General features: G+C 33.9%; 2 protein-coding genes across 3 annotated transcripts; one reads left to right on the top strand and one right to left on the bottom strand.

The window, feature by feature from the left end:
• Positions 1-982: 982 nt before the first annotated feature.
• LOC106778197 (alanine aminotransferase 2) lies at positions 983-6,974 on the top strand. The gene is made up of 15 exons (XM_014666135.2): positions 983-1,371; positions 2,043-2,093; positions 2,321-2,371; positions 3,106-3,171; positions 3,255-3,316; positions 3,671-3,749; positions 3,831-3,935; positions 4,048-4,158; positions 4,341-4,478; positions 4,749-4,823; positions 5,038-5,158; positions 5,256-5,410; positions 5,891-5,965; positions 6,259-6,462; positions 6,641-6,974. Exons 1-15 carry the CDS (start codon positions 1,153-1,155, stop codon positions 6,755-6,757), a joined length of 1,629 nt encoding a protein of 542 aa, XP_014521621.1. The 5' UTR covers positions 983-1,152; the 3' UTR covers positions 6,758-6,974.
• Positions 6,975-8,256: 1,282 nt separating this feature from the next.
• LOC106778173 lies at positions 8,257-12,476 on the bottom strand. Of its 2 annotated transcripts, XM_022776078.1 has the most exons (6): positions 12,297-12,476; positions 11,953-12,198; positions 11,322-11,880; positions 10,358-10,838; positions 10,107-10,188; positions 8,257-8,563 (listed from the first exon to the last, which is right to left on the bottom strand). In XM_022776078.1, the coding sequence occupies exons 2-6, from the start codon at positions 12,019-12,021 to the stop codon at positions 8,339-8,341; spliced, it is 1,416 nt and encodes a 471-aa protein (XP_022631799.1). In that variant the 5' UTR covers positions 12,022-12,198; positions 12,297-12,476; the 3' UTR covers positions 8,257-8,338. The 2 variants fall into 2 exon arrangements, with proteins under 2 accessions (XP_022631799.1, XP_014521586.1); XM_014666100.2 differs by having other exon boundaries at positions 11,953-12,476.
• Between the last annotated feature and the right edge of the window lie 210 nt (positions 12,477-12,686).

The raw sequence follows: 12,686 nt of genomic DNA, 5'->3' as shown, positions 1-12,686 counted from the left end.
CCTAATAATTAAATATATTAAATCAATCTATTAAATTTGATATAAACTTAATATAGTTAAAATTTAAATTAAATTGAAAAAATCCAAACATAGTAAATTAGTAAAAATAGATTTGAATTACTAAATTTAAATATAAATCCAATTTATTTTATTAAATCTATAATAAATTTAAACTGAATATTGAAAAATTCAATCCACCTTGTCCACTTCAATAATTCCATTAGTATTTTGTGAAATTAATCATGAATCCAAGATCCTGTCAAATTAGTAACACAGACGTTAACTCCTCCCAAGTATCACACAAGATAACCTAAGTACAATGCATAAATAAAAAGAAGTCATTAAAATCAACTATTTTCATTCGCTCAGAGTAATCAATCAATATGCATGATTCAATAGAAATCAAATAGACACCAATATCGCACAACTTATCAATTGTAAGAAAAATACCATACTTTATATTGAAACGTCAACATAAACACTCATGAAACAACATTACATTAATCTGAATTTATGTATTTATTTTTATACATTACATACAATTACTTTTTAATTAATCGGAATGGTGTACTATTGGGAATAAAAAAAAGTCACACGTGCTATTTTGATGAAAAATTCTTACTTTATTCCATTATAATAGATAAATAAAACAAATACTCGTTATTCATAAGAAATAAATAATTGATACGAATGCAATAGTAAAAAAATTGATATATCAGAATTTATAAAAAAACAATAATATTTTGACAATATTTTTTGATAATTTTTTTTAACAACGAAACACGTGTCATCTTTTTATTAGTCTATTTAAATTTATGTTTAAAAAATATTTAAAACGGATAATTTACAAATTAAAAAAATGGTTAAAAAAGTGTTGTTAATTTTTTTTTTCCTTTTATAAAATGAAAGAACGTGGTAACAAATAAAAGAAGGCATAAGTACAAATTCTATTTATAGTGCATGGATGGCTGAGATCTTGAGAGACTATGGGCGGCGTGGAAGTTTGAGGTGGAAAGTTCTCCAAAAGGAACAAACAAGTCCAACATTGTTTCTTTCTAGATACACGCACGCGCCTTCTGTCTCTTCTCAACATTGTAACCACATTCAGACCCTCAAATCTCCATCCTTCCCTTTTTATATATAACCCTCACAATGCGGAGAATCGTTGCAGACAGATTCAGGCGCCTTTTCAACCGTTCGTTCCTTCTTCATCGTCATCATCACAATCACAATCACCCTCCCTTTCCTGCTTCTTCCTCTCTCACTTCTCACTATCCGTTTTCCCCCTATCGCTTCTTCTTTTCTACTCCTTTTTCTTCCATGGCTTCTGATTCACCTTTCCCCGTCACTGCTCAAAACATCAACCCAAAGGTCTGTGTTGCCTTCATTTATCTTTTCGCTGCCATCACGCTTGTCGTTTTTCGCTTTGTCACTTCTGGGTGTGCTAAAGTTGCAAGCTTTGAACTGTGTGATCGTGTTTTTTTATCTGGGCAAAAGCGTGGTGTCGATTTGATGTTTTTGGGGTTCTCTTTCTTGGTTTTTGCACGCTTTGTATAACGTCTTTCTTTGTCGAAGGATCGACCTTTGATTTAATTATAGCTGTTTTTACTTTTTAAAGGCCTGCGAATTATTATTCGTTTTTGATCCGTGAGTCAGGTTTGATACTGATCTTTTTTCTCAGTTGTTTTCTGTCTAGTGGTGGTACTGATGACCTAGTTATAGGTCATTCATTTTTCTACTATTATATGCCCAATTGAGTGTTGAATTACTTTCTAATTGTGTTCAACCCTGGGATCGGTGAAAAGAGTAGTATCAAAAAGAGATTCTTTTTTATTTCACCGTACTTCCAATTGAGGATATATATCTTTGTTGTATGGTGTAGGCTGTTTTAATGGATTTTGAAATGTTTTATTTATTTACAAAGTGTGATCGTGTGCTAGAATATTTCCCCACTTGTTTCTTGTTCTTTCAGCTAAGTTGGTTATGTCACCAATTTTCATATTTTATTTGGTAATTTGAAACTATGCATTTTTGTTGTCTAGGTTCTGAAATGTGAGTACGCCGTTAGAGGAGAGGTTGTCACACTTGCTCAGGTACTGTGATTTGACTGTTCATATTCAAATTAGGTCATTAATGGAAAAAGTATATTTGCCTTGGTTTATTCCAAGTTGATAACTGATAAACTAAGTTGACAGTGCTCCTCTGACATGAAATTATTAGCATGGCTTTTACTGGAATATAGCTTGAAATTGATCACTTAAGAATTTTCTATGGACAATTGTTTCAATACTTTCTTGCTTAAAACGCCTTAATATTGCAGAATTTGCAAAAGGATTTACTGGCCAATCCCGGTTCTCATCCATTTGACGAGGTACTTTTATTTTTCAACTATATGACGTGAAATAGAACTTTGTGTTTTTCTTAATTCACAGGAAGATATGTAAGGGGTTCTATAAAGCTTCTTATGCGCATGGTGTTCATGCAAGGGGGAAGCCACTGTGTAGCGGACAGTCTTGTCTTGTATTACTAAAGTTGTAGTAGATTAATTCCACAACTTGAACATCTGAATTTCCCATAATAGGGTGAAAACTCCATTTATTGTCCCAAGGCTGTCCTTCTATGATTGCCTATTTCTTTATATTCTTAATTCTTTGGATCAAATGTATTAATTATGATGCAACAATTTTAATGGATAAATTAGTTGAATGAGTTGGTGGTTATAGTATCAACATTTCAACTATTCTTGAAGATGCTTATATTCTACATCTCTGCAATAGTGAGACTATTTGTAATTGGAATGGGGAATTTTCCTTGGCCATTTGTTTTGAAAAAAAAAAATGATCAATGAAAATGAACCAATTTTGCAGGGTAAATTATAGTCATTCTGCATGAGATGCCTTTTTTTTTTTTTTTTTTTTTAAAGATGAAATAAATATAAAATGAACTTTTATTTTAATTTTAAAATATTGCCACCTCCATCCCCTCCAATAAAAAAAGGTTGAGGGGGATGAGACTATCTGTAATTTCACCATGCTTCTACTTCGTGAACTGTTAATCTACTTTTGTTTTGTCTTTTCCTCTCACATTTCTTTTATCTGAATATAGATACTTTACTGCAACATTGGAAATCCTCAGTCTCTTGGCCAGCCTCCGATAACCTTTTTCCGAGAGGTTTGCTGTTTATAATTTTGTGCAGTGAATGTAGCAAAATACAAATTAAGCAATGCTTATTATGACAATCTCTTCTCTCTCAGGTTCTTGCGTTAACTGATCATCCATCTATATTAGACAAAAGCGAAACACAGGGTTTGTTCAGGTACCAAGATAAAAATAAATAGAATAACTGCCAGCACCTGGATAACTAGTCACTGTGAAGCAGCAATCTGTCTAAGATTTTTTTGATGTAACAAATGTATAATCATATGACTGAAGTAGCATATGTAACTAGCAATGGTCTAGTCAGTGGTCTTTTCAATTTGATTATAATGTATAACAAACTTCTGTCAAAAAACCTACCAGTACAGAATTAAGAATGCAAATTGAATTTGAATAAGTCAATGACATTTTTAGTTCAGTTTTGTAATGTTGTAGTTTACTGTCACACGGAACAGAATAAAGGTTCCTTTCATTACTGGTGATTTGATCTAACTTGACCTTTGGCATATTGCAGCACTGATGCAATAGAACGAGCTTGGCAGATTGTGGAACAGATTCCCGGTAGAGCAACTGGTGCCTATAGCCACAGCCAGGTACCTATTGGGTTATCAAATATGGTTTATTTCTATGCTATGAGAGGCAGGGCCATGAAATTGTTCATATTTCCTTGTCAGGGTGTCAAGGGTTTGCGTGATACAATAGCTGCTGGAATTGGAGAGCGTGATGGTTTTCCTGCCAATCCTGATGACATTTTCATGACAGATGGTGCAAGCCCTGCAGTATGTCTCTACTTTGCCTTTGATATTTACTATATGGTTTTAGATTATGATGAGAGTTTGTTTCATTTATAATCTGAATAAGTTTTAAAAACTAACACTTCTATGTTTTCAGGTCCATAATATGATGCAATTACTTATTAGGTCGGAAAATGATGGTATTTTGTGTCCCATTCCACAGTATCCTCTATACTCAGCTTCAATTGCCCTCCATGGTGGCTTCTTGGTAATGTTTGCTCAATGCAATTGCATAATGAAAACTTTAATTTGGTCAATGATTATATTCATTTTCTTTTTTATGATGTTATTGGTTCTGTGCCATCTTTGAAATGTGAACTATTTTGTTATAATACTTTGGTTGGAGTAGTAGCTTAACCTTGGTATATTTTTTTTTTTTTTTTTCTAAAGGTACCTTATTATCTAGATGAAGCAACCGGTTGGGGATTGGAAATACCTGAACTCAAGAAGCAATTGGACGCTGCCAAGTCTAAGGGCATCAATGTTAGGGCTTTAGTTGTTATAAATCCTGGCAATCCAACGGGGCAGGTGAGTCACTAATAATTATGCAGTATTGGGGATGTTTTGAAGACCTTATGTGGAACCTATTTGGGCTAATGAAAATTTACTTTCGACTCCTACAAGCTATTTTTAGTTTATTTCAATTTTTATGGTCAAATTGATGTGTGATGAAAGCTTATTTAAGTTTATAATTAGCTGTCTGATATAATCAAGTCTTGATATTGAAGGATGTTTAATGTTAGAAAGCGAAGTGTTTTTGTTAAATTTGGTAACATGGATTTTCTGGCATGCCTCCAGGTTCTTTCTGAGGAAAATCAGCGCAACATAGTAGATTTTTGCAAGCAAGAAGGTTTGGTTCTTTTAGCTGATGAGGTAAATGGACCGCAATTGAAAATCTTAGATACATAATTAAATTTATTTAAAACATGGTTGCATTTCATGAATCTTGGGAATGAAGGTTACTATATCCTAGGCAAACTTCTTTTTTGTCACAATATATATTGGGAAGTACTTTGTTGCTGAAGCTTGTATGGGATATACCATTTCAAGCATAATAATACTCTGATGCATGAAATTCATTTTGAAGGTATATCAAGAAAATGTTTATGTACCTGAGAAGAAATTTCACTCATTCAAGAAGGTATCTCGGTCCATGGGATATGGTGAGAATGACATCACTTTAGTATCCTTTCAATCAGTCTCCAAAGGTAAGTTGGTATAAAATTTATAATAACAATACAGAATAGAATTTTATGCTAATAAGGGATCAATATTGATGGAAAATGCCTTTTTCTTTGTCCTTAGGCTACCATGGGGAGTGTGGGAAACGAGGAGGTTATATGGAGGTGACTGGCTTTTCTGCAGAAGTGAGGGAGCAAATATATAAAGTGGCATCTGTCAACCTTTGCTCTAATATCTCTGGTCAAATTCTTGCAAGCTTGGTCATGAGTCCACCTAAGGTTAACTCCTTGCAGCTTCTAAGTCCAATTTATTTTGGGGGGAATATTTATTTAGTTTGAATAAATAAAAGAACATTGAACTTAATTCTGACCATGATAAGATTGGTAATAGTTCCATCCTATAATTAACATATCTTGAGTACCCTTATGCTTAAGAGTTACATGGTGAGTTGGAAGGAATTATAATTGCCTTTCAATAATAGTGACTCTTTATTCATCAATGGTATTGGTGCTTTTACTGTAGAATACTCTGTGCCACTTCTGTTGGAGTATTGATATTCCATGTATTTGCCACTGTAAATCCAGAATGCCCTTTAACTTTAATGAGGTTGCATGTGAAATAACAGTGTCATGAAGTTATTGTAAACCGTGTATATTTAGCACATGGATTTTGTATAAAAATTTGCCATTTTTGTCATTCTATTGTTAGATTGATATTAATGATGTCTTTCACACTCAATATTCAATGATCCTCTGCAGGTTGGAGACGAGTCCTATGAATCATTCATGGCCGAGAAGGGAAATATTTTGGCATCACTTGCTAGGCGTGCAAAGGTTAGTTACATAGGAAATAATTTGAAATAGTGTAAAATCAACCAACAACATTTTAATTCTCTTTCAAGAGTAATATTTTAGAACATCTCTAAGGAACCCTCCTCCCAATGCATGCAAGGATTTGATTAACATAGTTATAGACCACGAAGTTCATTTTGAAGGGCTCTCACTCACACTATGGAAATGACTACCATATTCACTAGAATATTTACAAATTTACAATCCCATTATAACTTTCATCAAGAACCTTGACTGATTAGTCCTTGCTTTCTGTCGCCATTTATTCTTGACAGACACTAGAAGATGCATTCAACAAACTAGAGGGTGTAACATGCAACAAAGCAGAAGGGGCAATGTATCTGTTTCCCCAAATTCGTCTGTCTCAAAAGGCTATCAAAGCTGCAGAGGAGGCAAAAACTGCACCTGATAACTTCTATTGCAAACGGTTGCTTAATGCCACAGGAGTAGTAGTTGTTCCTGGTTCTGGTTTTGGACAGGTTAGTCTATATGTATTATCTTTTGTGAAAATGCCTTATCTCTTCAATTAACACATGGTAATGGCATATTTATTTACTGATTAACCAACATTGATCATTGGTTCCAACTAAGTAGCATTTTCCATCTTTTTTGTAATTGTAAACTGATTGTATTGGTAAATTGTTGTTTTCTTGCAAGGTTCCTGGCACATGGCATTTCAGATGCACCATTTTGCCCCAAGAAGAAAAGATTCCAGCCATTGTCTCCCGTTTGACAGAGTTCCATGAAAAATTCATGGATGAGTTCCGTGACTAAGTCCTGCTTCTATTTCATCCCTAAACACAAAGGGTACCCAATTGAAATTTGATGAGAATGAATTTTGCAGAAATAGGACCTTTTGTTTTCTGGAATAAATTTATTGTTAGCTCCACTTATACATGCACATTGAATGTGCAAGACGTGGAAGCATATTTGGATATTAAATCTTATTCCTATATTACCTCTTTAATTGAATAAGCTTTTTTCGAACCAACCTTCTTTGTTATACTCCAATGCAAGGATTAAAGCCTCAATAACCAGTTGAAGAGGCTGTTAGGCAGTGGTGGATAGAAACATGTCATAAGATTTTGAAACATAAACCTTAAAGAAATGAAATAAAAGAAATTGCAAAATGAAATAATCAACTGGGTCTCTTTGATGAAAACAGTGACCCAATCCTTAATTTAAACAAGTTTTTAGTTGAACTTATTTAAGATAATAAATATCACTGTTGCATACTTTGAATGGTTTTCAACTGATTAATTTGTGGTCATTGTCCTAACTGATGAAAAGGGTATTTGGAAAGTTGGAAAGTTTATCTCTCTGTTTACCATAGGCTTCTTTTGTTGGCTGTAATTGTCTCTGTTCACGTAACCTTATGACGGAAGAAATCTGAAAAGCGGGGACAGCTTTTATTATTTGCATGTCAACTTTGGATTTTTTCATCTCAAATCCAAATACAAAACGACACAATCATCAGAACAAAACAACTGAAAAAACAACAAATCCACATCGTTTCGGATCCATTGTGTTGTCCCATGAGTTTGACATAAACTATTGCATGGACTCTCTCATTATGCAAATTTTGTCTTTTTGGGTTTATATCACTCCTTTCGTCCTAAAATTAAATTACTTTTTTGAATAGAAAAATCAAAGCATATTTAATTTAATTTTTTTACTGATGTTTAAATTTTCATTTTTTATTTTAATTTGTTCTTGAATAAACCTACTTCATGTTCGTATTTACAGTAGTGTATTTATTGAGTTAAGTTATTTTAGTAAAAATTAATGATATATTTATGGTTAATGTTGCGGCAAAAAGAGTAAAAATGAAAAAAAAGGACTGAATTCTAGGATTTTATTTGGGGTTTGTCCAGGCAAAAAAAAAAAAAATGCAATAAACACTTTTTTGGGATAAAAATACATTTGTTAGCATATATACGAAATAAATATTAATTTTGAAGAATAATAAATATGATCGCATCAGTCATTTTGATTAAATAACTTCATAATTTAACTAGAAAATGTTTTTAATTAACTAGTTTAAAGTAGTGATCATAATTTAAGGAATTATAATTTTTATGACTATGATTTAAATTCTCGATACATTTATATAGATAATAAAAAAAGTATGATTAGTAGTAATTTTCACACTAAATTAAAGACATTAAAAGAAAACAGAAATACATTTATAATGAGTATAAAAAAACTGTATGCCTTGTTGTTTTTATGAAGAAGTAAATATAATATTAAATAAAAAAGAAAGCATTTAAAAATTTGAAATAATGAAATTTGGTTTTATTAAATATTTTCATCCTTAACAAGTCTGTTTAGACAGTCCTAACAAGACTATGTTGTTCAATGATGGTTGTTATTGCAAGGGAAGCAACCACATGAACTTGGCTTTGAAAAATGTGAGTGATGTTTATGAATCATCTTCTGAGCTTGCTCTGTGGCTTTCTGAATTTGCTCCAAGTGTTGCTGTCTGGCTTCTGCTCTCCACTCCTCAGCTTTCCTGTGAACTACTGACATCCTCTTCATCAACTTCTCTTCAAGGTTTGATCTCATCTTCTGTATTTTCACCTAACCAACATTTTCAATAAATAAAAACATGCTTAGTTTCAATGACATGATTCTGAAGCTGAAAACTAGCTTGGTAATCTGTAACAGTGCTACATTTAACCATGTTCATGTTTTCAATGCTTGTGAACTTAGAATCAATCACTATAATAATAGAAGCTGAAAAGGACAACATGCCTAGAACTTTTCAACTTTGGAATTTGGTTTTATTATTATGGTCTACACCACATAGAACAGTAGATTGATTCCTTCCCTACCCACTACAATCCATTGTCCAGCTGTCCAAGTTCTTAACCAAAGACTGCTTTTTTAAACAAAAAATTAGATTAAAATATTATAGATAAATAAAACTCTGAAAGATTAATATATATTTTGTACCAAAATCACTAAAAAAATAAATCTTCTCAACATTGCTACTTCAAGGTTTCATTTTTTTGGTTTTCAACTGTGTTTGAGGAAAGAGTGAGAATTGCAGAGTGGACTGGTCAAGAAAGCATTAATATAATGATGGTATCCCATGAGTTGGGGGTGGCTCGAGGAATAGATCACCAACATGCCCACCAAAGGCAAAACATTGAATTGTGGTCAAAAGTTTGAAACAGGTAATGTATGATAAAACTTTAAAGTTTATTCATAGTTGGTTGTGTGTGTTTTGAGGACAACATAGACTACTACAACACCATGTGAGTTTTCACAGGAATCTGCTCTTGCAAAAAGGTTCAAACTGCTTCCAAAAGTGAAAAGTTTCAGTAATGGATTATCTTGTACTTTCAAATTCCCATCACTTTTCAAATTTCAATGCTAAAAGTACCAGGACAGGGCAACCAGCTAGGAAACTGCATGTTACAGCATTACAAAATTGGATCGAAATTTTTGAGTTTATTTTTCATTCTTATCCCTCCAAGAAATGAAATGATGTTTAATCTCTAACATTCCATTTAGGACAAATAAATAAAATCCTTTTTAGATTAAAAAATTGAGAGTCTCACATGACATGATGCCAGACAGCAGGTGCCACATAATAACTTTTAAACACAAACAACTAACAAATATCATATAAAAACACAGAACTAAATGCTTTGGTTAATAGTTTGGAAAACTACATACTAAAAATACCTTTATAAAGCTAAAATCAGATTTTGTTCAGTTTATATGCAGACAAAATATGATTAATATTAACCCCTAAAAAGTTTAATTGGACTTTATCTCGAGATTGGAGTTTAACTTGTACTACTAATAATTAATTTAGGAGTTGAACTAAACTCATTTGTTTTAGCATTCAACAAATACGGCTATTACAGCTATGGCTTAAGATAGCTTTTTCATACTAGTTATATTATGATAGTACATCTATGGCTTAGAATAGCATTTTGATACTAGTTATTCATTGATTAAGCACTTTTTATAGTATTTTTTTCTCTTCATCCTCTTTTATTATACCTCCAATTTTATATCACATTCCTCTTTTCTGCCTATTTCTTTTCTTGTGCAAGAAACTGTACAAATTTGTTACACAAAATATAGTCTATGAATGACAATGAAATACCTCAAGTTTTCTTGACCTGGCCTCTGCTTTAGCACTTTGGAGGTTTACCCAAGCTTGGATTTTTGCTTCTTCTCTCTGATACCTAGATACACATTATCAGATATAAACAGCATAAAGAAAATATTAACAAATTTATTAGAAATCACAAAATTTACTTATTCGCTTCAATATTCAATTAACTTGTTCATAATTTGAAAAATGGTTTAGAAAGAATGTGTTGATACAATATGCTGAAAGGTTATGTGTGTTACCTTAAACAGCACTTGGTCTTCTCCTCTTCTTCCCACGAAGCAGCTATGCAGTCGGAGTCAGCTTTGTGGCTCCCATTGTGCCTCAAACTTTTTGATATTTCCTTTTCTTCCTCTTCACTTGAGCTCCAATTTGAAGTGACTATGTCATACTGTGATCCTAGTTGCAGTTTGGAAAAATGGCACTCCTCCAGCTGAATGACATCAAGAGTGCAGGCAGTGCTAGCCAAGGCCAATGGTCCTGATCTACTTGCAGGGGTGTTGTGACGAGGAGGTGATGAAATCTTAACTGGGGTGTGGCATCTTGAAGTTGTGGAACTTCCCAGAGGAGTCATCTCAGTGCCAATGTCTCTATGTTGAACCACTTCTGTGCAAGCATCTTGCATTGCCCCACCACCTTGGTTCCTAAACAAGAACCCTTCCTTTGCTGGCTCTAAATATCTCAAATTTGGCAAAATAGGCTCTATGCTGTCTGTGAACTTATCTGCATTGCAATTCATTGCATGTCAGCAACTTGTCATGCTAGAAAACTTGTACTGACTATTATTCATATTATGGTCCATTCAATTACAAATACATTTAACACACTCTCCTGAATTCCAACAATTGGAAAAATATATTGAAGAACACAATTTTGTTAGTTTCACTCATATTTTTTGTACTCCTCTTTTAATTTAATAGACGAGACACATGAGTTTAGGCTATGTTAGAAGTTGCAACAGTGTCAACAAAGGCTACCATCATGCTCAAAACAACAGCTTCAGACTACAAGGAAATCTGAACCTGAAATTTTTTTTATTCAACCTACCCACAGTTTAAAGTCTATGGAAATAAAGAATATAATAATGACAAAAGGGAAAAGAAAGAGGATGATAACGATGGTTAAAAGGGTGGATAGGAAAAGAAATAAAGGAAGGAAAAAGGAGGGATAAAGTCAAATTTTGAAGTTAAGACTGTGATATCCCACCTTTGAGTACAATGTCTTTAACACCATGGAAAGCACTGAGGGTGTTATGCTGGTGGTCCAACGAAGGAGACCAGTGGAAGTTGGGGACAGCTTTGGACACCCTTTCTTCGGTGACCCTTGATTTCTCGGAGAAATTTTCCATTTGCTGCTTAAAGCCAACATCTTCACATTGTTGTCTGGTTGCAACCTTTGAGGAGTCTGAGACTGAAACCTTGAGAGTGTTGTTGTTAATGTTGTTGTGAGCAGGTGAGTCATGGCAAGAAGTGCTCATAAGCCATTTCTCTGCATCATCCCACTTGGAAGGGAAGCTCTTTCTTGGAAGGCCAGAGCTGAAGGTGAAAACTGGTCTCCCAGGAGTGGAGGGAGCCTCTAACAGTCTCCTTTGTTGTGAAACAGAGTGGCCTCTGCTTTCGGCTCTGCCACTCGGCACAGGCAAAGACTTGACAAACTCAGAGGTTTCCTTCAGGTTGAGCTTGCAAAGTGGATCAGGGAAGTCATCCGCAAAAGGGTTGTCTTTGCTTTTCCCATACATGTTCACGTTGCTCTCAGTGAGTGCTTCCTGCATCACAAAAACGAGTGAGAAAAGCCTTCAAAGAAAGAAGAACATTAGTAAGCGTAGCAGTATATTTACCCCATGTGGTGGCACTGCCACTGCCAATGCAGATGGAGATTGGAAGAATTTATGGTTGGGGAGGTCCATGGCATGGCACAGTGAAATTGAACTTGCTGGGGTCGGTGATGTGAGAGAAATGGGAATGCAGTGTCTCTAGTGTGGTTCCGTTACTTGCAAATTTTGCATTAGTTTCATGTGATGCGTGTTGAACAGTGTGTGGGTCAGGAGAAAGTGACCGTGGAGGCAGTGGAACAGAACAGCATACTGAAGAAGGAAAAAGTATGTAAGACTTGGTTGGAACCGGGGTCTATGCTAAGTACACTAATGACTTGACTCACATGCAAGGAGCCAAAAACACAGACCTGTTTCCTTGCCACTGTGTGTGTGAGTGTCTCACCTCACAGACCCTCCTTAGTCTTTTCTATCTGCAGGAGATCCAAGGGATGAACACCAGAGAAAGAGAGTACACCATCAACCAAAGATGGATCTTTCGTTAGGTTTGCAAAACAAATCATTTAAGAAAGGGCATCAAGTGAAAAAAACCCAACAAAAATGCAACAAAATAACATGTTATAAATAAGGATAACGATACTTAAACACCTATTTCTTTTACAATATTTAGACATTGTGTTATTATTTCATTGATTCATGATGGTATTTATAATTATTATTATTGATTGCAAAATAATTTTAAACCAATCACAAAATAACACGTAAATGATATTTAAATATTGTGAAAAATATATTATCTA

This window comes from Vigna radiata, unplaced genomic scaffold, assembly GCF_000741045.1.
Source record: "Vigna radiata var. radiata cultivar VC1973A unplaced genomic scaffold, Vradiata_ver6 scaffold_215, whole genome shotgun sequence".
Taxonomy (NCBI): Eukaryota; Viridiplantae; Streptophyta; class Magnoliopsida; order Fabales; family Fabaceae; genus Vigna; species Vigna radiata.
The sequence above is the reverse complement of the archived record's forward strand: the minus strand, read 5'-3'. Positions and strand labels throughout refer to the sequence as shown.

Excerpts from the sequence above, each read along its gene's own strand:
- LOC106778173 (XM_014666100.2), bottom strand. The coding sequence starts at position 12,021 with ATGGACCTCCCCAACCATAAATTCTTCCAATCTCCATCTGCATTGGCA. Across the intron at positions 11,881-11,952 it reads TGGCAGTGCCACCACATGGG|GAAGCACTCACTGAGAGCAA; the intron begins GTAAATATACTG and ends TTTGTGATGCAG. Across the intron at positions 10,839-11,321 it reads TAAAGACATTGTACTCAAAG|ATAAGTTCACAGACAGCATA; the intron begins GTGGGATATCAC and ends ATTGCAATGCAG.
- LOC106778197 (XM_014666135.2), top strand. The coding sequence starts at position 1,153 with ATGCGGAGAATCGTTGCAGACAGATTCAGGCGCCTTTTCAACCGTTCG. Across the intron at positions 1,372-2,042 it reads CTCAAAACATCAACCCAAAG|GTTCTGAAATGTGAGTACGC; the intron begins GTCTGTGTTGCC and ends TTTGTTGTCTAG. Across the intron at positions 2,094-2,320 it reads AGGTTGTCACACTTGCTCAG|AATTTGCAAAAGGATTTACT; the intron begins GTACTGTGATTT and ends TTAATATTGCAG.